A 22746-nucleotide genomic window follows, 5' to 3' on the forward strand; every position below is an offset into this window, starting at 1 on the left:
AAGTTATTATTCATTGGTTGTAGGTCAAGATGGAAGAACCAGCAACTTAAGGTTGTTATTTAAATGTATTAGAAATTCAAGCAACTCTGTACAGCTTGCTCAGATTTTCCTGGGAAGTGTATTAAGGTTTGTATTTTCCACTCCACCTGAGGCAATATTTACTTTTAACAGGTAAGAAAACTCATTCAGTTACTTGCTGCAAGTATTCAGTTACAAAATTTCAGGACTGTCATGATCCATATCAGGAAGTCTAAGTTAAAGGCAGAAGCAAGTAACATATTCTGCACGTTTGGAAAATGCTGTATAAATCTCACCAAATTACTGTATCTTGGAACAAATCTACCTATATTTATGTTCAGTATATTCAGCTGAAGCCAGGCAAGTAAATTCTTGGTATTCCATTACTACTAGGCATGCTCCATAAACTAAGGCTTATAACTAGGGTTATGTAAAACATGGGGGTTTTAATAACTGCTGTTCTTGAAGACTACAAACTATTATTTATCCTCAGTAGGGACATACACTGTTCCTCTTCATCCTTAGGCCAGCTGAGCTGAGAGATGAAGCAGGACTATAGACCCCATGAACAAGCTGCCCAGCCAGATTGCAATAAAACAGGACAAAGATCCAGGTGCTTTCAATTTGAATCCACCATACTGCATATGCATAAACTGGCACTTACATTCAGCTATGCCTCAAACTTCACTGAGTAAGTTTTTTACCTTGCCGAAGTACTTCAAGTAAAGGTTTTGATGCCCCTTATTCTAAACCACATCTAAATAACATTTAATGTTACTGTGCCTTATATAATTAGGAAAATGCCTAGCTGATTGTGTCTTAAAACAGATGTATATTTTTCAGAAGTTCCTCACTATCTTGTGATTTTAATGACAGTATGTAATCATAACCTTCCTCTGTCCGTTGAGGGAAAAACTTCACAAGTGACTGAGATTTGTATTATTATGTAGTAGCCAAATACAAGATGCTATAAAAGCTGACTATCAATCTTGACAATCACAAAGCTCAAATACATACAATATTCAGTCTGAAGAAAGAACTTGTTTACCAGCTGAGTACCGTGGATTAGTGAGCTCTTAGAATACAATAAAGATTATATGCAGTCCCTTCACCGTGAAGTCACAGTTAAGCACAGTGCATACTGAACCCAAATGAGTGAGATCTTTTAACAGGCAAAATCCAGTCTGGTCTGGGACTAGGTAACACATGCTCAAGTTCTCATACTGACTCGGAAATGCAACAGTTACATACACTCCCTTCTCAACCTCTGCCCCCCGGAAGGATCTATTTCCTTAAAAAATACCTGCAATGTTTAGCAGTTCAGTAAAGTTGTGCACATTCATTTACTTTTTACTTTTTTTCCCTTAGAATGCACTTGGGGGAGGGAAGGCATTTAATAACACATGCTGGAAAACAGAGCTTTCCCAGAATATGTTGCAAAACAAGAGACTGCATGACCTGCTCAAAGTTACAGAATGACTCCATTGCTCACACTGAATTAAAAACTGGTATCCATCTGACTCCTCCTGCATTTTCACCACTACTGAACACTTGCAGAGTTCCTTTCATCACAGGATGTCAAAGGCCTTTATAAATATTAATCAAACATTACAACACCACTATGTAAAACTTCATTCTGCACATGAGTAAACCCAAGCAAAGAATAAATAACTATGTTCAAAGCCATAGGACAAGCAGTATGGAGAGAAACGGCTCTTGCCATTAAGGAACACTCCATTAGAAATAATACTCCAAATGTGATGTGAAGAATCTTCTTACTGCAATCAGCTGGCCCATCCTTTTCATTAGTCATTTTTCATTTAAAAATGAGATCAGTAAATTATTCAAAACATCACAACTCAATACTTCATGTCATGATTCGTGTCTAATTAAGATGTAATCTGAAATTATTCATTGGCATGTAGAATGAAAACTAAAGAATTGTAAATAAACTGCGTGCAGGAAACAGGAAAAACGGAAACACAGAATGCCAAGACGTGACTTGTTTTGAACTGTAAGAAACTAAAAATCCTTCCTCATGATGGTACTTTAGCAGCCCAAAAATTCAAAGCCTGTCAAACTCATCTCCTCATATAATCACTTGAGTTTTGAGGACAAAGATGTGATCATTTTGATCTGGTATTCTAAGAAAATAATGACCTGAGATCTCAGAATACCATAAAGAACCAAATACCCTCACCAAGGCATGCAACACCTACAATCACCACCTGCATTCTGAATACCTATAACCTTATTTTGGTCTATCCTCAACTGCAAATTCATCATTCATACGGAATGCTGATGACTGTTCCCAGTTAACAGCATCATATCAAAGCTCTCCATAATCTACCGGTTTGCTATTTGCACAGGAAACTGTAAAAAACAGTGGAAAAGACACAAATCTCCAAAACAGAATAGTAAGTGGCATTACTATACACTTCCCTAAATTTCAAAGACTTAAAAAATTGCTGCTGTGCTTTTGAAGAATACAGATTTGACAATAGCTACGCACTAGCTTCTTTCCCCGTGATGAACAAACTCTTCAACAATAGTTCCAATGGCCAACATTAAATTTCTAAGCATATTGTATTATACATCTACATGTTATGACTGAGTATGTATCAAGTGAAATTCTTTTTATTTTAGCAACCTCCTAGGAAAACTTTCACAGTGTAGTTCAGAAAGCAAATAAATATCTGTTTCCACACTTAGTAAAGAAAAAAATCCCACCTCTTTTTCTCATGTATACAAGCACACTTTATGTACACATAATGTACAGAAATGTCGAAATATCTCAGTCTTTGAAGGTTTTTAAACCGTAACTTCTCCTCATGTTCTTGGCAACCTTTGTTTGGAGAAGTAGGACAGCTGTCAATACTCCACAGGAAGCATTATCAGGAAGGATATTACAAGTTCACTCAAGAGCTTTGTAAGGTCACAGAAAACTGCAACTACCTGATGATAATTACATTTTTCAAAGGAGACCGCTCAAAGGATAGATCAGGTTAACACTACAGTTAACACTAGAAATACCACTGCTTATTCAAGTGTTTTTTCTAAAAGTAAGAATTAAAGCAGGAATTTATTAGAATCCATTGAACAAAACCATCACAAGTAGCAGCCACTGCATCACAATAAAGTCCTGTCACCCTAAATCACACAACCTCCTGACTTAGATGGCAAAACACCGGCCTGTGCTCAACACCGTAGCGCCACCTTACCCACTTACCTACACAGACAGCCAGAGACACGCACAGAGGGTAACTTAGAAATTTTAAAGAGTGGAAAAGGGTGGAAAAGAGCATTCCGCAGGCCACATAATGGTTACCTGTTTAATTGTTTACTTTAAATTAACTACCCACAACAGTTATAAGGCAGGAAAAAGAAGTTCTAGAAAACAGTCCATTAACAGGGCAGAGATGATTGCTACCTCTCACTGTCACTAATCTGGTATGTTGTTTTTGATTCATCCATTTTTATAGTCCTGATACTGTGCACCATTTGCTAGCTGATTTTTTTTTTTTTTTAAGTTAACTTTATTTCATGCCTTCTGGAAATAAAGCATAGATTAAACCACCTAGTCTAGACATGCAATTCTTACTAATTGCTAAATAAACAATAACTTCCGTTTTTCTTATGCAAAGACATTAGAAAGTTTATGTGAAAAGCGTTCACTGTATCCTTAGGCATTTGTCTAAACTAAGGGTAGTCTCCCACCAGGGAAAGAATTTCTTTTAACTATGCTGTTATCCCCCTATGGAATTGGTGCCTGCCCAATCTCAGCAGTCATCTGAGAGCTTTTCTTATTTCCATTGAGTGCAGTAGACCAGATTTCTGAAATCTTGATTGAGGGTTCTCATTCCTTGTCTCTTTCCAGGAATAATAATTTACAGCTTAAGTGATGAATTTTACTTGCTGCTTATGTCATTCACAGACAGAGCACCAGATCAATTTCTAACTTCAATTCTATGTAAATATTTCCTGCTTTTGAACACAGTAATTTAAGATAACTTAAGAATTTTTTTTTTAAATAGTAAATAATCAGTGAAGACTGAATACACATCTTGCTTACAAAAATCTGGTGTCCATTCACACTCAAGAAGATGGAAACGTTTTAAAACTAACTACGTTTTACTTTCAAGGAAAAAAAATCTCTCTTGTAAACCAAGTCAGCTCTAGAATATCTATATTCCCGAAATCTTGCATTCCTTCACAATATGGAAATGCCCATCAGAAAGTTGCTTCAACAAACAAAAATTCTAAGATGACAGGAACTTGCATACCACATACAACCTGGCTACAGATAATCTTCCAGGCATGGCCACTCTTCTTCTGTTACAGAAGAGGGAAAGTCTAAAGCAAGACATAATCCAGAAAAGAATCCAGAATGAGGAAACCACTGAACTGCCACCTCAGAGATTATAAAAGAACATGACCAAAACAGTACACAGAAAATAAAAATGTTGTTACAAGAGAAAAAGTGAGGTAAAAATTATAGTGATGTAAATGAAATTTTTAGCATTTAACATTATTTCTAAAGCACCAAGATAAGGCTGATTTGTCTTGTTAAATTCTCCATCCAAGTAGCGTTTGCTCCTTTTAGGTTGCTTTTTGCCTTGTTGCATTAAGCAAGATTATTTTTAATCAAAACCATGCATTTCTCATGTTCAGTGATGTCATGAGACACAAAGAAATGCATAAAACTCACAAACTATAATCTTCAAAGAGTAACAAATATTCTTTACTTCCGAGTGGTTAGAAGTGTGTACTCTTTTTCAGAAAAGCATTCAGCACACAGGTCAACCTAAGTTCGGCAGTGATGAACGTAGTTCTGACCTCTGCTGACAGAAGATCTGAAGACTCCCATCTTTAATTAACAACTAACTCTTCCTATCTACAAATGATAAATGTCACAAGTATGGAACACAGCAGTTCCCTTTTTTTAGACATTAGGGAAAACCAGTGCATGATCATGACATGAATATAAGATATTCACCATTCCACAAAACACTGCAATTCTAATTTATTCAGTTAAACCTTCTCTTGATCCTCTTTAAGAAAGGTAGCTCTGCATAAAGACAGGTCAACCCTTTGCTGCTATATAAAGTTGAAGGTTAAAATACGTAAGCTGATGTGGGAGACTATTTCCTGCTGAAAGAAAAGCCCTCTGAACACTAGAATCTCAAATGTAATTTGTCTGCTTATTGATGGTTCCATGCATACTGCCAGAGCAAAGCATCTGGCTTTCTGTGAAGTCACTGGTTTGGAAAAATTGTTAACGCCACCTAGCAGAAAAGTTAGCATGACCTTATAGCAGAAGCAATACAGAATTCAGTCACACATGTAAGTGTTTAAAATTCCAAACCTAAGGTGAAAGACTAGACCTTTAGCTTTAATAAAATCTATCTGCTAAGCTGGAGGTGCCAATTGGACTTAATGGTTATCAGTAAATGTGACCTAGACTTGACTGACCATAATGGGGAAGTGCATCAAATATGAGTAACCAATTTTTACTTATGCTCTTTCTAGACAGTATAAAAGAAAAAACAAAACAACAACCAAACAAAACCATCTGGCTTCACTAGAAACGTCATTCTTTGTTAAACCAGCCCTTTATATGCTTTCTCTTAACTAACACTGTTTTAACAAGAGAGTGGAATAAACTCTATTCAGCCACTGAAGATACGCTACTGAGTTAAATTAGGGGGCAGCACAGCTCATAATGAAACAAGCTCAGCTGGGTCCTCCACTCATCACTGCAAGAACCTAGCCCATAACACTGTTACAGATGGTGACTGGGTAGCAACTCCAAACTCAGCAACTATATCGTTACAGTATTTCTGGAAGACTTGCTGGGAAGAACTACACGGTTTAATTACAATATATTACCAGCTGTAATAGGTGAATAAAAGCAAGAACTGCCACAACAATATCCATCTCTAAAGTGGTCCAGGCTTACGCAAGAAACCTTACAAGCCCAGTTTAAATGTCTTCTGACGCCACAGCCAGAGGCAATTAGGACTTGAAAACACTCGAACAGTGAAAATTGAAAGAGAAACTCAAAGGATTTTCCTTGGTGCTTGGTTTGGAGCGAGCGGTTGTGTGGCACTTGGTTGCTGGCTGGGGTTAAACCACAACAGTGCATAAAAAAGGAGGGTGAGTAAAAAAGCAGACCACTGTAATGCTCAAATTAATTATAACTACCAATGAAATTTTTAGATGCATCCTCAAAGTGCACACCACTCAGAGACAATTCTTTTCAAAGAATGAGGCACAGTCACACTGCATACGCCAGGAGACGTCAGTGCTTCAGCTCCACAGGAGTGAGATATTTTATATTATTAAGTTTTCAATACTCGGACTTATTTTTAAAACTATTTAGCATTTTTGTTACTTTCAACAGACAAAATGAGAATTACTTCCTGGTAAGCAAACAAATACCACCTCAGTGTTTTGTTTAGTTACGGGATGGGTTTTTTTTTTTTTAGTTTACATTCTCTGGATAAGTTCCACACATACTGTTTAGGAAAATAACCTTACCATACATTTGCATAAAGCCTCAGTTAGCAAGACACAGCACAAAGATTTAGGTACCCCAGGGGAAAAAAAGGAAAAATTCCCCTTTGCTGCTAGAGGTTGGTATTAATGACATTTTGGCTGGCAAAGGCGGCCCTTTTACTGTGAAATGGATTTTAAAATCCCTGTCGAGATTTTTATCAGCACAGAAAAATAATTCATAATGGTGATCTTCATTCTATAATAATATTTTAGATCAAAACTTTCTTCCTAAAGGGAACTCCTGAAATAACCGGAGCTGTTCATATATTAATAGAATCTACTCCAAGATTTTACTTCAGGAAGGAACAAAATATGAGGCATCAAACCTACAGCAGGTTCTCACTTCTTTCATATTTCACTGAAGAATAACAATGTTTAAAGCCCCATTAAAAACTCCACAAGTGTTAAATATAGAATGCGAATTTCCGTTTAACGAACAGTCAACTTCAGGCAGACTGCCTCTGAACTAGGTTTTCACTTCTATTTTAAAACATCAAAGAAAATCAAACTTCAGGGCTTCTTATGTCATATTTCTCAAGGTAGCAGGGAGAGCAGTAGCTTTTAAGCCTAAATTTCTCTACACTCAGAAAAAGCCCCTAGTTTGACCCCAAGGCACTGCACTAGGATTTGTCACAATTTGTGACCCAGCTACATTAATCACTCTCCTTACCAAGTGTAAACCCACAAGTGCTGAACCAACTTTTAACACTGACTTTTTAGCACTTGAAATTTTGAGAAAGGCAAATTACACAATTCCATCTTTTTACTCACATTATGATTTTGGTTAAATCAGCTTTGTTCCCATAAATCCATGAAGGGGAGGGAAAAACAAAACAAAACAAAACAAGTGGCATCATTCGATTCATAATTCAGTACAGCTATGTATGGCTGGCTTCAACCCCAGGCCACAAGCTATGAACTTCTGAGTTCAAATCAGGCTCTGCCTTTGACTTTCTGCGTGGCCTTCAGAGAGGCTCTGAATTTCTTTGCCTCTTCTCTTACATCTGTACACTCACCTTACAGAAAGGCACTTGCTTCTTTTGTGCAGGCTTTTCCCAAACACAAACCCCAAACTGACGTTGAGAGCCATTTTTATTGTGTATTGAACACCTATGCCCTGCCAAGAAGTCTGTAACCTGTCAGCTGATACCTGGTGGTTTTTAACTGTAGTAACTTCCAACATGCAACTTATTACATACATGAATACGCACACAAATATGAAAAAAATGTAGTAAGCTGGAAAATAGACAATTATTTTAAAGTTTCTTAACAAGCACAATGAAAAAAGGAAATTGAGTTACATGCTATAATTAAACTTACAATGAAGAGCCATCTGCAACCTTGTTCTTATTAATGCACTCTGCCAGTGATGAAGCCGTTTTTTAACAGCTTAACATTAAAAGCATAGGGCAAGCAATGCTCAAGTTAAAATTATCACAACAACTAGTATTTAGAATAGTACTTAAACAATAGAAAAATGGCCAAAGAATGCAAAGGGGAAGAAGCATTTAAACTTAACCAAGTTATCTAACACTAACTGAAGCATAATTTAAAAGGTATGTTTTTTTATGCAGATGATCAAGGGAAATTACATAAACTTAAGCTGACCCCGTACTTGCAACTCCATGGTAGGAGAGTTTCACTTCACATTACCTGGACTGAAGCAGAACGTAAAGGAGACTGACACAGCCAACCTCAGCTTTTTCTGAGCATGAAGCACCCAAATATAGCGCATCATCTTTAAAACATCCACTTTAAAGCCTCAGAAAAACAATCTTGTCCCCAGATCTCTATCAAGCCAGGCTGACTTTCCAAAAACTTACCTGTTAATGGCCCAAGTATGGCAAGCTAGCTTAAAGAAGTCAGTACCAGTGGCTTTAGGGTACTTTAAGCTGCCAAGGTAAATTCTAGTCTCTCAAAGTTTAGCTCTTCTCTGCTTTTGCCTTTTTCATCTTGTTATACTCAAAAACTGTTAAAAACACACTTCCTACAGTTCTTCTGTGTCAGGATATACATTTTATTTATATTAACTGGCAAATGTGGAGCAAAACTACATCCTAATTAACAACACAGAAGAGTTAATTTGATGCAAAATGTTATATTTCGTGATAAGTCACGCAAGGACTTAATCAGAAGTCACTATTCCAGAATAGCTACCATGCAAGATGAGGTGGTTAAATGCAAATTCAGATAGCTTTTGCACAAGAAGAATAAGCTGGTTAAAACAGTGTATTGGTTTGAAAGACAGGTATCTGCTAGGAAGGGGTGGGGCCTCTCTAGGAATGGGGAATTCCAATCCCTTCCCTCCAAGTTATTATAATTTAGAAGATTAAAGAGGCTTCTCAGTCAGAGCTATGGGGAAAGGAATAACAGTTCTTTACTAGTAAGTATAACAAGGCAAACAAACAACAACTACAGCATTAATAATAACAGAACCAGGAACCTCGAGGGGCTTTGATTCACAAAGCTACTGGGGGCAGTCTGATCCCTTGGGACCCCGAGAGCACCAAGCTGGAACGGTGGAAAAGTCCCGGGCTGGTGGATGGAACAGTGAGGGTCCCCAGCAGGCAGGGGGGTGTCCCTGGCAGGCAAAGGTGGGGGTGTCCCGGTAGGCAAAGTGAGCAGTGCTGAAGAAGCCACGACGGCTGGACAGGGCTGGTCCAGCTCCAGCCGGGCAGGCACAGGGGCTCAGAATTTCTGGGCATTCCAGCAGATGATGGATGGTGGAGAATTCCCAGGACCAGACCCTCCGTTAACAGTGGACTCCTCACGCAGCTACCCATTACCCGACCGTCCTCTCCAAAAACCGAGAGCGGAAGGAAACCACCCTCAGCTCCCGGAGCCCCTGAGCCTTTCCCTCCCCCCCAAATTAAGTGATCTACTGCCCTCGACACTTCTTTTGTGTGGGTCAAGCACCCTCTAAGCATAAGTATTTAGTCTCTAAGCAACTTATGGGGGAAAAATTCTATAGGGAAAAAAAACCAAAACCAAGCCTAACCCCCAACAAACAGCTGAAAAATTATCTGCATGTAATGCTTAGGATTCTTCTAGCTCAGGTTATTTACTAAGCCTCCCTACTATAATTCAGAGGATTTCAAAACATATTTGCCTATTAAGGAATGTTAGGAGAAATACCTTATTGACCAAGTACGTGTAGCCAAAGATTTAACTTCCAACCAGATGAGATGTTGTTTATGGTTCCCTACACCACCCCACCAGTGTGTTTCCATCAAAGCAGTCACGAATGCTACAGCAAGGCCAGCGTACTGGTTATCAAGTGCTCCTGCAAAGGTGATCTAGCTGTGCTCTGAATAGAATTACAGGACAGAGGCAAAGACAAAATCAAAGAAAAATAACCCTAACGCCTTGTACTCTTTCTCTCTTCTCAGCACTGCTTGGTCTGGTTGATATGTATCAAGCAGATAATGTGAACATTACCTGCAAAGGAACAGAAAACTTGACTTGGTAACACAAGGCTATTTAATTTAAACTTCCCATTACTATTGCTACAACTAACTTATGTAGCACCAGCTGGAACCTTCTTTCATACTAGGCTGAAAAAGGCTTTTGGGGTTTTTACTTCAAGTTAACCAAGCATTTTTTAGAGACAACTTGAATCTAGCCCACGTTTAGATTCCAACCAGTGCATATGAACTTGTAATGACATCCACAAAGAAAAACAGAGCTAGATATAAAATGACATATATATATCCTCAACAGGACATCCTCTGTTTCTATGTGCTATATTTTTAACCAGTTTTGTTCACTTACAGTGAACACTTAACCAGTTTTAAGTGTATTATTTTTTATTTTTCTAATATTTATCATAGAAGATCCCTTGACTAAAATAGGGAGGAAATAACATTAATAGTACCCAAGTAGAATCTAATAAAATATGAAAGGTTTATTTATACAGTCTTAACTAGGATATAGACGAATTAATTTTTAAAATTTTACATGGGAATGAAACAATCTACTATTTTCTGTTTCACAGGACAACTGGTTTTCAGCGCACATAGGAATAAGCTAGGAAAAAACACATACTAAGTTTTGGTACCTTCTGCCCTCTCTTCTCCTGCATATGGAAAGTAGCCATTTTCATTTTTATTGTCCTCAAACTCTCTCCAAGAGGCAGAACAGCATGGGAAAAAAATCCAGCAAGAGCTACCAGATTAGAATTTTCAAGCATTATAACACCAAAATTCACTTGTATGTTGTGATGAAATTGTCCTCCCTATGAATTGTTCAGCAAAAGGCTGAGCACAAGCTTGCTGTATATTTAGTTGGCAAAGTGATGTATCAGAATATATCAGTTTCACTTTAGTTAACAAAGATCTCACTAGTAGCCAACCTCCTGCCAAAGAAAACTCTTTTGTAGTCAAGCATATCTAGAGTACCAATACAGAATTAGAACCATGTGTTTTAAATCAGACCCTGAATCTGGTATGACTGCTTAAGCAAGTTTATATACAATTAAAAATATAAATGCTGATACAGAAGCTACAACAAGAGCATGAATGCCACTGCATAAGCACTCTAATATTAAGTTGCAATGTCTTCTACTACCAACACTAAAATTCAAACTGGGGGGAAAAAAGTGGAACAAAATACTCAAGACTTATTTTAAGGAAGGTTTAAGTGCCATAGGACACTGCACCCTGGAAAACTGGATAGCTCAGACACAACCAAGTACACAAACATACAATGAACCACAATGACAGCACATTTGTGTATATTTGCCACAAGAGTACATGTAAAATGGGACAATTAAGCTCAACTCTAATTAATGGTTAAGTGGCATTAACAGACTATATATTTAACCTTTCCCATTTTCATATAGGTCAACTAGCTCAAAAAACTCAGAATCTACAAAAGCTTTTTTAAAAACCCCAATTCTAGCAGTGTCACTGCAGCTTAAGTTTTGCCATTTTCCTACATACATGGAGGCTGTGCCCAACAGCAATTGAGATTACAAGTGGACAGCAGATTTGTGATTATGTTATTCAGCAAATGCTGTGCTTAAGGGGGGGGGGAACCCACTGAGAATACCAGAAGTAATCTTCCCATTGTTTTATTTTTTAAATAAATACTTCTTCTCTGATTCATAAATTAAGGCAATATTCTGCTTTAGTTCAAATTGGTTCAGTGCTATACTCAGACCTGTACTTCCGGAAGCCTTAACCCTACATCTCCTAAGCACACTGGGAAAGATGAGCATGCTTCCCTGGTAATTTTAGCATGCACAGTGGGGTTTCATGTACCTTTAAAGAACTAAAAAAGAATGGTCACCTTGAGTTAAAAGAATTCATGCCATTCTGCTTTTTAGCTGCTGAAGTAACTATGCTATTATTCAAAGCACACCCAAGCATGATGGAGCTCTATGTCAAAATGATGTTCTCCTGACACAAATTAGGTGACTACTTATTTGTTTGCAGAGAAGGTATCTATAAAATTAAACACAAAAAGCTGAAGTAGTTTTTTGCTAGACTACCTCCCTGTAATATTTCTTGCTGCTCTTATTGGAGCTACCTCAAAACTTGTTGATCTCCCCCACTGTTAAAATGTGGCCTCACACATCTCATCCTGAGAGAAGAACTTCCCTGAAGCATGAAATCAAACAGTTGCATCTTGAGGCCTTGTTTCGGTTTGGTTGTAGTAAATTCCAAGGTCACATTTCACTTCTAAAAGTCTCAATTTAACACACGTCTTTATTAATATAAACATGCTTTATACTTTTAAGCATTTTTCCACCTATTAGTGTCGAGGTACTTTTAGATGATTTTCTCTGTCTAACATATACAAACATCCATTTAATTGAGTTCAGACACAAATTATAGCACTGTAAGGAGCAGCAGTCAACTTTCATTCTTACTAACTGTGGTTTTTAACAAAACTGCCCTCACTAGTTTACCTCCAACTGTATTAGCACATGCTTTTCCATGGCGTTTAACCCATTTTGTTTTGTTCTGCCTTCAAAGTTCATCTCTTGTTTTATTTATCTATCTATCTTCTCTTAGGTATCTGAAAAAACTCCAAGGGCTGTATATTGTGTGGTTTCCCCACATGACTAAACAGGCTAATTAAAAGTAGTCCTTAAAGTACAATATTTTGAACGAAAAGTCTTTCGATTTACTCATGCTATAACACTCAAATATCACATCAACCAGTTCTTAGGACACAACTTTTCAGAAATTATTAAAAAATATACAATTGTAGTAGCAGCACGGCATTTCATTCCTAAACGCTAATGCCAGCATGCTGTATACAAACAGGAAAATAGCATTTAAAATTACAATATCCATTAACCTTAGGAATTCCCTTCAGAAGTGTTTTCATGGCACAAAAGAAAAAAAAAAAAAAAAAAAAAAAATCAATCAGGGTTTGCATATATTCATGCGGGTCCCAGAATGTATGTTCTGTCTCAGCAAGGAAAAAACCCAATCCTACCAAAACAAAAGCCCAACCAAACAAAAAACCATGAAATCCCCATTGTGTTCTTTAGTAGGAAGCCTGTGTATAAAGGAGAACTTAAGCAGTGACAAGTGATAAATGTACAGCTCTAGAGTTGGAATTCAGCACAAATTCAGAAAAGCACCACAAATACAGAAAAGCACCATTCCTCTTGTGTTCTGAAGAACAATTATGGCACCAGCACAACAACAAAATAGAAGTAGTCTCAATAGATACTATTTATCTCCATGATAACTCCACATTTGCCTTCAGTACTGAAATGGCCAAAACCTGTTATCTTGACAACCCACGTTAAGCAACTTGTTTGACCAATATTTAAAATATGGCACATAATCACACCATGTAAGACCGCTAATGCTAGCGTCACATTAGCAACTAAAGATTTCAGAAGAAATACATCTTTGTATTAATCTAATCTGATTTTTTACATCTGCTTAACACATTAATTCTGGAGCAATAATGTTAGCCCAGTATTTAAAGCTTTGCTACTTGAAATCTAAGGTAAAAACACTGGAACCTCGATACTCACACCTGATTCCCCTGACAGGACATGAAATACAGGTCCTTGGAGCTAAACATCCTATGTATCTTAGTTTCTTGACTCAAATCTTGAGCTGTTTAAACAGGAAACCAAAACTGAACAAGGTGAAACAGCTCTTAGGAAGGCCGTAGATGATTTCTTAATCAATTAAAGCAAAAAAACACTGAAACTTTTCAGTTATGAACCAGCTGAAGCAAGCACCAAAGGTGCAGCTTCCAAGAAATATTTTTCAAAATAAACAGCAAACTTCTCACCTTCCACCCTGGTCCAAAAGGGATGTAGATCCATAATGACCAGAATTAAAGAACTCTGATTCAAGGGGTATTAGGAAAGTTACAGATAAAAGCTCTCTCCCAGAAATACTTTATTTCTATGGATTTTTCCTAATAGATTTAGATGCTTTCTCCTCTACTAAGCCACCAATGAATAAGAAACAAAAATCTTCAAAAGGTTAAGTTTAGCTGAAATCAGCTGGCAAAGACTGCATGATCTTACAGTTTCTTTTTCTTCCTTCTCAGCAGGAGAGAAAGAGGCTAAAAGAAAAGCAACTGAAACTAAGCATACTGATCTTTCAGTCACTTGTTTTCCCTGAATTTTTTCCAATTAGAATTGCAGACTCCTGTATATTGAAGCTCAATGCTAATAAGGCTTTTCTTGTCAATTTTTTTTCATGAATCTCTTAGATGTAGAGCAAAAATCTCCAGGGGTTCTGCTGACAACAGACTTCACAGTAGCTTTCAACCTACTAAAACAGTCTGTTTTGGAAAGGGACTGATTCCTGTAGATACCAGTAACAATTGACACGCAAATGCAAACAGAAATTTAATAAAGGTGCCGAACTCAGCATCGTCACTGCAAACTGAAAGAAGCAAAAAAACTTCCCCTACCTCCATGTCTCTCTCTGTAAGCTTCAAACTGATCTACAGATCACAACTCAAGTCAGGTCTCCCAAAATGAAGTGTTTTGTTCCCACTGTACTGCAGGAATGCACTGAATACAAACAGCAGTGAGAATTCCCAGATGCACACTTAAAATCCTATGCTTGCACAGACTGCACAGACCTCAACACACTCCGCGGTAAGATCTGAGAGGTCAAAAGCATATTTATAAGAGGAATCATTTTAATTGGTCTTACCTCTTCACAGTTACAGTCTCACAAAGCTGCTCACATGTTTGACAGATTCCTTATTGGAATGATTTCTATTACTCCAGATAGCTGCCTTTTGTCTGACCCATGACAGCTTCTGTAGCCAGGAGCAGTGGCAGTTACTGGGAACCACCCTGTATTCCACCACCTTAACCATCAAGCGATATGTACAAGTGTGTAACATAGGCAGTAAGGCATGAAGGCAAAAAAATACACAGAAAAGGTGAGTACTGTTCTGAAGTGCAGATTCTGGGAAGACTACATCCAACAATACTGCCAGCTCAGGACACAATTTGAGTTTTCTTTACTTCCTCAGTTCAGCAATCCCGTCCTACAGCAATTATCACATAAACTACAGTAATTGGTATTTCTGTCCAGTAAGCGCCCAATCTGAGAATACTCCTACTTTAGACTGCATTTGAAAACAGTTCTAACGTCTAATTATTGTTTGTCAATCAACAGGTAGATTCAACATATTCTGCCTACATCCATATCTCCACAGAGCCCATGAAGGTTTTGAATAACAAAAGCCATCAGGGTACATCGTGTCAAAGACAACATTTTTATAGCATTTCCTCAGATACCTGCCAGTAACATGAGGGTGGAATCTAGTAAGTTCATTAACCCTAAGCAAGGGGTATGCGTTACTTCATGTATTAACCGAGTTATCCATTACTGTTACATGCTTAATGATCAAAGTTACCAGTAAAATACACTACTTAAAATTTGAGCAGAATTCTCTTTTATTGGCTTCCTCTAATTTAAAATCATAAAAAACATCAAAAGACACCATCTCTTGGTTTTCATGAGAAGCTTAATATACTGCTACTATATTATTTCAAATATTTGCTAGCCAGTGCAAAAAAAAAAGGTCCCGATATGTAGAAGACTATAATGACAACAGCCAGACACATTTTCAATGAGCTTATTGAAATCTGTCTCCTTCATTTTTGTTTAACTGTATGCACGTAAGGCCACAAAGAAATATAAAACATGAGCCATCTTGTATGTTTACAGAGTTGACCCGCTAACCACAATCATCACACTAATACACTGCAATGTGGAGTACATTCACATGATTATTTGCAGAATTATCTGCTGCTTACATGTTCAGCTATTAAAAAAAAAAAAAAATCACAATGCAATACCTGAGGACGGGGTGAAGAATACTGTATACCACCACAGAATTTTTTTTCATTTAACCTCACAGAAAGGAGCATTACATCACACTCTTACAATGCAGGAGGAGGAGCCTGTTCTCAGAAAGCAAGCTCCAGCTATTTCCCTTTAATTTTCTGCTTGTTTCTGGAGGGAGTTGTAAAAATAGCTCGGATTTAAATTTTTAGCAACACATAAGGGTGAGAAAGAAAAAAAAAAAAAAAAAAAAAAGAAAAAAAGGCGACAAAGCGAAGCCCTTTACCTACATTTGCTAAGGCGGAGATGAACGCTTGCTTTCCGTAGAACACAAAACCCCGGCAGCGGCCAGCATCCCGCACATTCCTGAATACCTGGCGCACGCCGGATGGGCCGCCAGCCGCGGCCGAGCCCGCGCGGGAGCCCCGCGGCGGCAGCGCCGGGCCTGGCCGGAGCCCCGGCCCCGCACCGCTCCCCGGCACTGGGCGGGAAGGCTCCGTCCCTGCTCCCGCGGAAGGCACGGCCCCAGCCGGCTCCGCTCCGACCCAGTAGCAGAAAGAATCGGAGCCCGGCTTTATACATGCAAATGTTTGCAGCAGATTTAAGAGCTCCGGGTGCTGTGGGGAAGAAATCTCTCTTTAAAAAGCCTCTATTTATATAAAACAAGATTTTCAGCACCATCTTGTACTTCACCAGCACGGAAAATACAAACGATCTTCTGTAATTTGCCAAAGTGATTTAAATTACAAATATCTTCCAAATCTACACCGCACTTGTACGGAGAGCTCCTTCTAAAAAAACCCCAAAAATCCACTAAAAGTGCCGTACACGTACAAGCAGACAACATCTGAAGCAAGTCCTTGTGCTAGAAAAAAAACACTTCTGCAAAACCACGGATAGAAACGGTCAGCTCAGGCTCTTAAGAAAACCAACTGATAGGTAAAAACCATAGACATAAACGTACCACTAACCTCATAAAGTGCAGCAGTGCTTAAATCCAGCGAGTTGAGGCATACAAGGTAGAAATGGAAATGGAGAAAAAAAATAAGATCCAAAAATGGTTTTGTGGTTTTTTTTGCTTTTTTTTGTTTAGTTTTTTTTTCCTTTTTTTGTTAATTTTTTCTTTTTTTTTTTATTTAAAACGTTCAGAATCCAGTAGACGGTCCGTCGGCCATTTTGGCTGCGCTCTCTCGCTGCGCTCTCTCGCTCCCTCCCTTTCGCTCCCTCTTGCTCTCTCTAAAGGAAGCAGCTTTTTTGCGACCTTCAAATACGGGCTGATCACGTGATTCCAGGCGCGCTGTCACTCACCGCCGGGGCCTGGCCCGCGGCCCCTCCCCCCTTAAAGGGACAGCGCCCTGGCCGCACCGGGACGGCCTCCCCCGCCCCGCCGGGATTCTGCTCCCCGCCCTCGTCGGGCAGAGGCGAGGCACAGGGAGGGCTCACTGGGGGAGTCCTGAGAGTACGGGAAGGCGGCCCAGATGTAGCTTCTGTCTTTAAAACCGGCTAAAAAGCCAGCAGCCAATTATGTTAATTCCACATTAGGGCTGCAGAGCCGAAGAGCGGCGAATGGTGAATGTTAAGCCCCCTCCGGCCACCCGCCCGGTACTGCGGTGCGCGGGGAACACCGACCCCAGCGCTCGCTTGCTAAGGAACCTCCGTTTCAAGCACAACGCCCTTCTGTCTCAAGGACAAAAGGTTCATGCTCAGACCAAAGTTAATCCAGGCTGTAACCAGACTGCCCACACCACACGCACGCATAAACCCAAGATCAAGGTCCAGACACGGGAGGTCCGAAGGACAGCAGAGCAAACTCGACCTCTCCTGCTGCCTTGCCTGCTATAAGTCATAGGCTGCAACTCAGCCATTAGGCAGACACTCCACAGCGTCTTCCCAAAAATTTCCATTGATAACCACTTTAACAGCGGTTGAAACAGAGAATCACAGCATCTCGTAACATTAAAAAAATCTGCAGGATGTTTCCAGATGTTACCCTGAATGTGCAGAAACAGAAAAGAAAACAGTTCAGCAAAAGGAGATAGTGACGCGGGTATGATCCTGCTGTGAGGAGACTTGCTCCTGAGTCAGCCCAACAAAGGTAGGAAACGCTGGAGCTGACTAAGCAATGCAACCATGCCTGGTGAGGGAACTGACAGCTCGCTCGGGAAACTCTCGGGAGCACCCTCAGCATCGAACCCTTAAAATAAATATACAAGTTTTTTATTCTGTATGCAATGTTACTATGTTTTAATGCTGTTACGCAATGTAACAATGCAGAGAGTAAAAAAGCCAAACCACACCTGAACAGGATTATTTTTAACACGTACACCTTTGTACAGACTTTGTGTCTGTGTGTGTGCAAATTGCTTTAAATATGTTACAGCTAGTATGAACAGTGCCATCTCATATCTACAGTTACATTGCTGCTATGCTTATAGTAACTTCGAACTTAGGTTAAGTCTGGCAAGTGGGTTCACTCTGGACCTCGTGATTCAATGGGATTGTCTCCCTTACCCTTTGCACTCCTTTTTTTTTTTTTTTTTTAAATTCTCAGTCTGCACAAATCTCTTCAATTTGATTATGATCTGATTTTCTTTGCTATGCTTCATCCAGGTAGTAAGCAAAAGAGCACCTGAACTACAGATGTTCTATGCATGTTCGCACTGAGTATGACAATATGCATTAAGTCGCAGACAATTTTATTCCCTCTCGAAAGCCAAATTGTTTTACTGAGACCTATAAATCCTCTTAACTTTACTACGGTTTGCTGACTCTCCATTCTGAAGTCCTGAAAGCCTTCACTTCAAGGAGTTGATAATACTGTGATTATTTTCAAAGCACTCACTTGAGTTGCTATGTATCCAAGTGGAAATAACTACTATAAAATTTCACCTTACAAATGTTCTATTGACAAAGCTTTTTAAATCAGTAAGTAAGTAAATTATAAGTGAAACAAAAATATTTAGAGAGGCCACTATGGGTAATTCTTAAATAACTGTAGCTTTAACTGATTTTTTTCCAATAAACAGCCATTTGAAAGGTATTAATTCTTTACCTATTCTTGCTGGCATATTGATTAAGATGGCTAATGAAAAGGTTTTGGGTTTTTGTTTGATTTGGGAGGTATGTTGAGTTTTGTAATGCAGCACAGCACTTCAGATAACAATGGAGTCAAGCATAAAAATACATAGAATATCAAAATTCCTTTTCAGAGGGCAATTGCATTTCAAAAACCTAACTATTAATTATTCTGATGCCAATAGGCTGTTAATAGCCAGTGTTACTAGGTTATAGCCTTGCTATGTGCTACTAACTTATCCGATTACAAACACTTCATGTCTAAGCTTCTTCCATCTGAGGATCATAAAGCACTTCAATATCTTTAATGAAGCCTCACAGTGCTCCTATGAGGACAGTATCCAGTATGAGCAGACATATACATGCACATTAAGAGAGATGCTTACAATTGTGGATTCCCTGTGCTAATATCTCAACTGAGACGGGAGGAATGGGTTTTTAAATTCACATTAAGCTGTACTGTGGTTCTAGTAAGAGCTCATTCTTTTTGATGACCTATCAATAAGAATCTAGCAATTAGGCTTCAATATTTGTACGCAGGCATGCTCCAGTGTCCACTGGAACCGAGGTACCCACACCCTCCAGCTGTCATCTCAAAATGGAGACTAGGTCTGTCTGACCTGTAGATCTTTACCCAGATTTAAAAGCATCTGAGTTTGTCCCAGACCCTATGCAAAACTCCCTCTTTTGTGAGCTGGCATTTTGTTTGGGCTAAATGTCCTACAGTTTGATGTCACATCTTATTTTGAAGGCTGCACCCTCATCATCCCAACACTGGACCCCATCCACTGGGCTTCCTATACCGCCTATACACCCATGGCAATAAATGTAAGATTTTTTTTTTTTCCCCCAGAAAGTCTTCATAGCTGTTACTATGACAGTGGAAAAGTCAATTAATCTCCTACTAACACAGCTCCTCAGCAGAAACCTCAAATATTAACAAGTTTCTCATAGCATGAATGCCTTGTCACCAACTGTCCTTTCTCCTGCTGGTGAAGAGTTTGCCTCCTGAAATATTAAGAGGAAAAAAGGCAGATTTTATAGCCAAAGTGAACTGAAGCCTACATGCCCTCTACCCTACCACAGCTTACTCGTTAGATTTCTTCAGATCTCCCTCTCCCAACACCAGAAGTGGGGTGCAGTAAGAAATGCAAAATAATTCAGAGGCAGATTATTCACCAGTTCCCCAGCCAGTTCCCAGCAGTCCAACTGACCTGGATTACAATTCCACCAAGCATAACTCTTCAAGTTAAAAGAGATCAGAAAAGTGCCTGTCTTTCCTGGGATCAGGCTAAAAGCATAACTCAGGGTAGGGACATGTATGCAATGACTATGTTTCATAGTTTCACAGTTTCTAATAATAAAAGACAAGCAGAGAACTCATAAATTAAGGAACAGAATTAAAAGTCTTAACTATTCGTTGAGTGCTCTTAAAACTGCCATATGGTTTATTTCAAGGGAAAAATAAAAAACAGTCTCAATCCTGGATAATGGATGGTTCAGATCACTTTTAAATTATTATCTCTGAATAGACAGAGATGCTGAAGCTCAACACTTCTGAAAATTGAAGATGATAGCCAATTCTGGCTGTACCAACAGACTTTAAAAGTCTTCACAGCACTTTCATCTAAGCCATGGTGCAAGAGTGATGACCTCTCTTTCTGCAGGAGTGCAAAACTTTCAAGTGTTCAAATATTTTTCAAGGACAAAACACTCACTCTTAAGGAAAACTAGGGGGGTTTTGGGGGGTCCTCCCCTTCCACACTTAGTAAATAGATATTTTATGCTGCAGAATTGTGAAAATAGAGCTGGCAGTGGTTTTTAATAACAGTAATCAAAAGTATAATGTAAATTGTTTCTTCAGAGAAAAATACCATGACTAAAAGCATCCAACAAAGGAAAAGCTTGCTTGGTTTCTGAAAAGGTTACAGCAGCTTCTGCATCCCTTACACAAAGGCACCTATCAACACATTTTAGGAATTATTATTATTATTATTCAAAACTTATATTGCAACACTGCTTTGGAGTCATACTAAGCTCAGACCTCATTCATATTTTTCCAGGGAAAAAAGAAAGAATACAAGGCCTGAAAACTTCAGTTTAAGAATGACACATGACTCCAAGCCAAGTTCTGACCCTATACATTAATGAAGTGCTCAGGAAAAGATAATGAGTCAGAAGGAAAACTTAATTCACCAAATTTTGCAAACACTCATTTTTCCACCTAATTTTTCCTCAATCTGCTGCAATACTTTCCCTTACTGTTCAGCCTATAAATAATCTACCACTAAGTCTCCACTTCTTCAATTCCCCAAATGCCCTTTCCAGACTAGAGAAAGCTTTCAATCTGCCTTTTAACGAAATTGTTGGGTGAACAACAGAACTGAAAGCTCATTTCCTACGAATCTCTGTCACACATCACTGAACCTCTACTTTCCACTCTAATCACAGCTTCCTGAACAGCCAGTTCTCCTTTGATGCCAAGGTTCTCACAGTATATTGAGTTTTATGCAGAGCTCTTCCCATAAAAGCTTTTTCACGTCTTTCAGTGCCTGGGCAAAAACTAGAATATACTGCAGCTAATCCCAAAACACACACATGATTAGCTGTTGGAAGACATGACAAGAACAGACAATTACTTGTCTTACCCTGAAACCCTTCTGTTAGTGGAGAAATCGACTTTGATCTCTTTTCTAGGAGGCTACGGAAGTTTAATACATGGGTGATTGTATTACAGTTTCTTACTTCTCTGCCTCACTTGACCAGAACTGGACGAGAGACTCCAAACTTACTTGGGAAAGATAAAGATATGAAAAGCCATTGCATGAGACTTAACTACTCTAGGAACTGAAAGAATTGATCCCCAACATCATCTCCCACCAATGAATTCCACATCTAAATGTTGATTGAATCTTTATATCCATATCCTTGGACATTAAATAAGTACTTTCCAGTAACACAACATGCAACAAAACTTGTGTAAATTAATATTCTTAGAATTTCCTTAACCTGCTCATTATCAGCCCAGAAGCATCTTGTTTCTAAAGGCTATAATTCTATCCTAACAGGTCTTCAGTTCCTAAAATCCTATCAACTGCCAAGATATCAATAAAATGGGAGACAGTTATCTGTTTAATGCAATTATATGAATGAGAGTGAAAAGAAAATCATTAAAGGCCTTTCCAAACAAAAGCATTCTAAGATCATCTGGTTCCAACCCCTCTGCTGTGGGCAGGTACACCTTACACCAGACCAGATTGCTCAAAGCCCCATCCAACGTAGCCTCAAACACTTCCACGCATCTTTCAAATAAAGAGAAGTTCAGGGAAATTGTATAGTATGTCATCCCACCCATATACACAGCAAGTGTTGCTTTCTAATTGTTATTTATAGCTTGAAAATTACCATGCCGGTTACACGACTGATCCAAATTACTTTCTATCAACCATAGCTGTTACAACAAATTTCAAAAGGAATAATAATTTCATTCATAAAAGCCTTCCTTCACACTGTTTAAGCCTTGAAGCATTTTAAACATTTTAAAAGAGCAGCAAGCTTTTTCATCTGACCAGGTTAGAATATTTAAGAAAAGACTTCTATCACATCTACAAACACTGTACCAACCACAGCAGTATCCCTTCGTTACCCGGTGCCTACAGAGATGCTCCTGAACCCTACTAAAAGCAGATTTCCTACAAATATTTTTAGGATATCTCAGAAGAGGAGAAAGATTTTTGGACTGAAAGTCTTATTCTAGTTCAGTCTTTTTTTTTCCCCATCCCCTACCTAAAAGGAAACTATA

General features: G+C 38.7%; 1 protein-coding gene across 10 annotated transcripts in view; it reads right to left on the minus strand.

Annotated features, from left to right (window-relative positions):
* TNRC6B (trinucleotide repeat containing adaptor 6B) overlaps positions 1–22746 on the minus strand; it is a 129368-nt gene that overhangs the window by 52867 nt on the left and 53755 nt on the right. The window contains exon 1 of one of the 10 annotated variants that reach the window (XM_040062028.2): positions 16841–17061. The exons of 8 other annotated variants lie outside the window; for them this stretch is intronic. In XM_040062028.2, coding sequence (XP_039917962.1) covers positions 16841–16845 — 5 coding nt within the window. In that variant the 5' untranslated portion in view covers positions 16846–17061. Of the gene's footprint in view, positions 1–16840; positions 17108–22746 lie in introns of those variants that run through there. One more of the 10 variants, XM_040062033.2, reaches the window with a different exon arrangement.

The sequence above is a fragment of the Hirundo rustica genome, chromosome 4 (genome assembly GCF_015227805.2).
Source record: "Hirundo rustica isolate bHirRus1 chromosome 4, bHirRus1.pri.v3, whole genome shotgun sequence".
Lineage (NCBI taxonomy): Eukaryota > Metazoa > Chordata > Aves > Passeriformes > Hirundinidae > Hirundo > Hirundo rustica.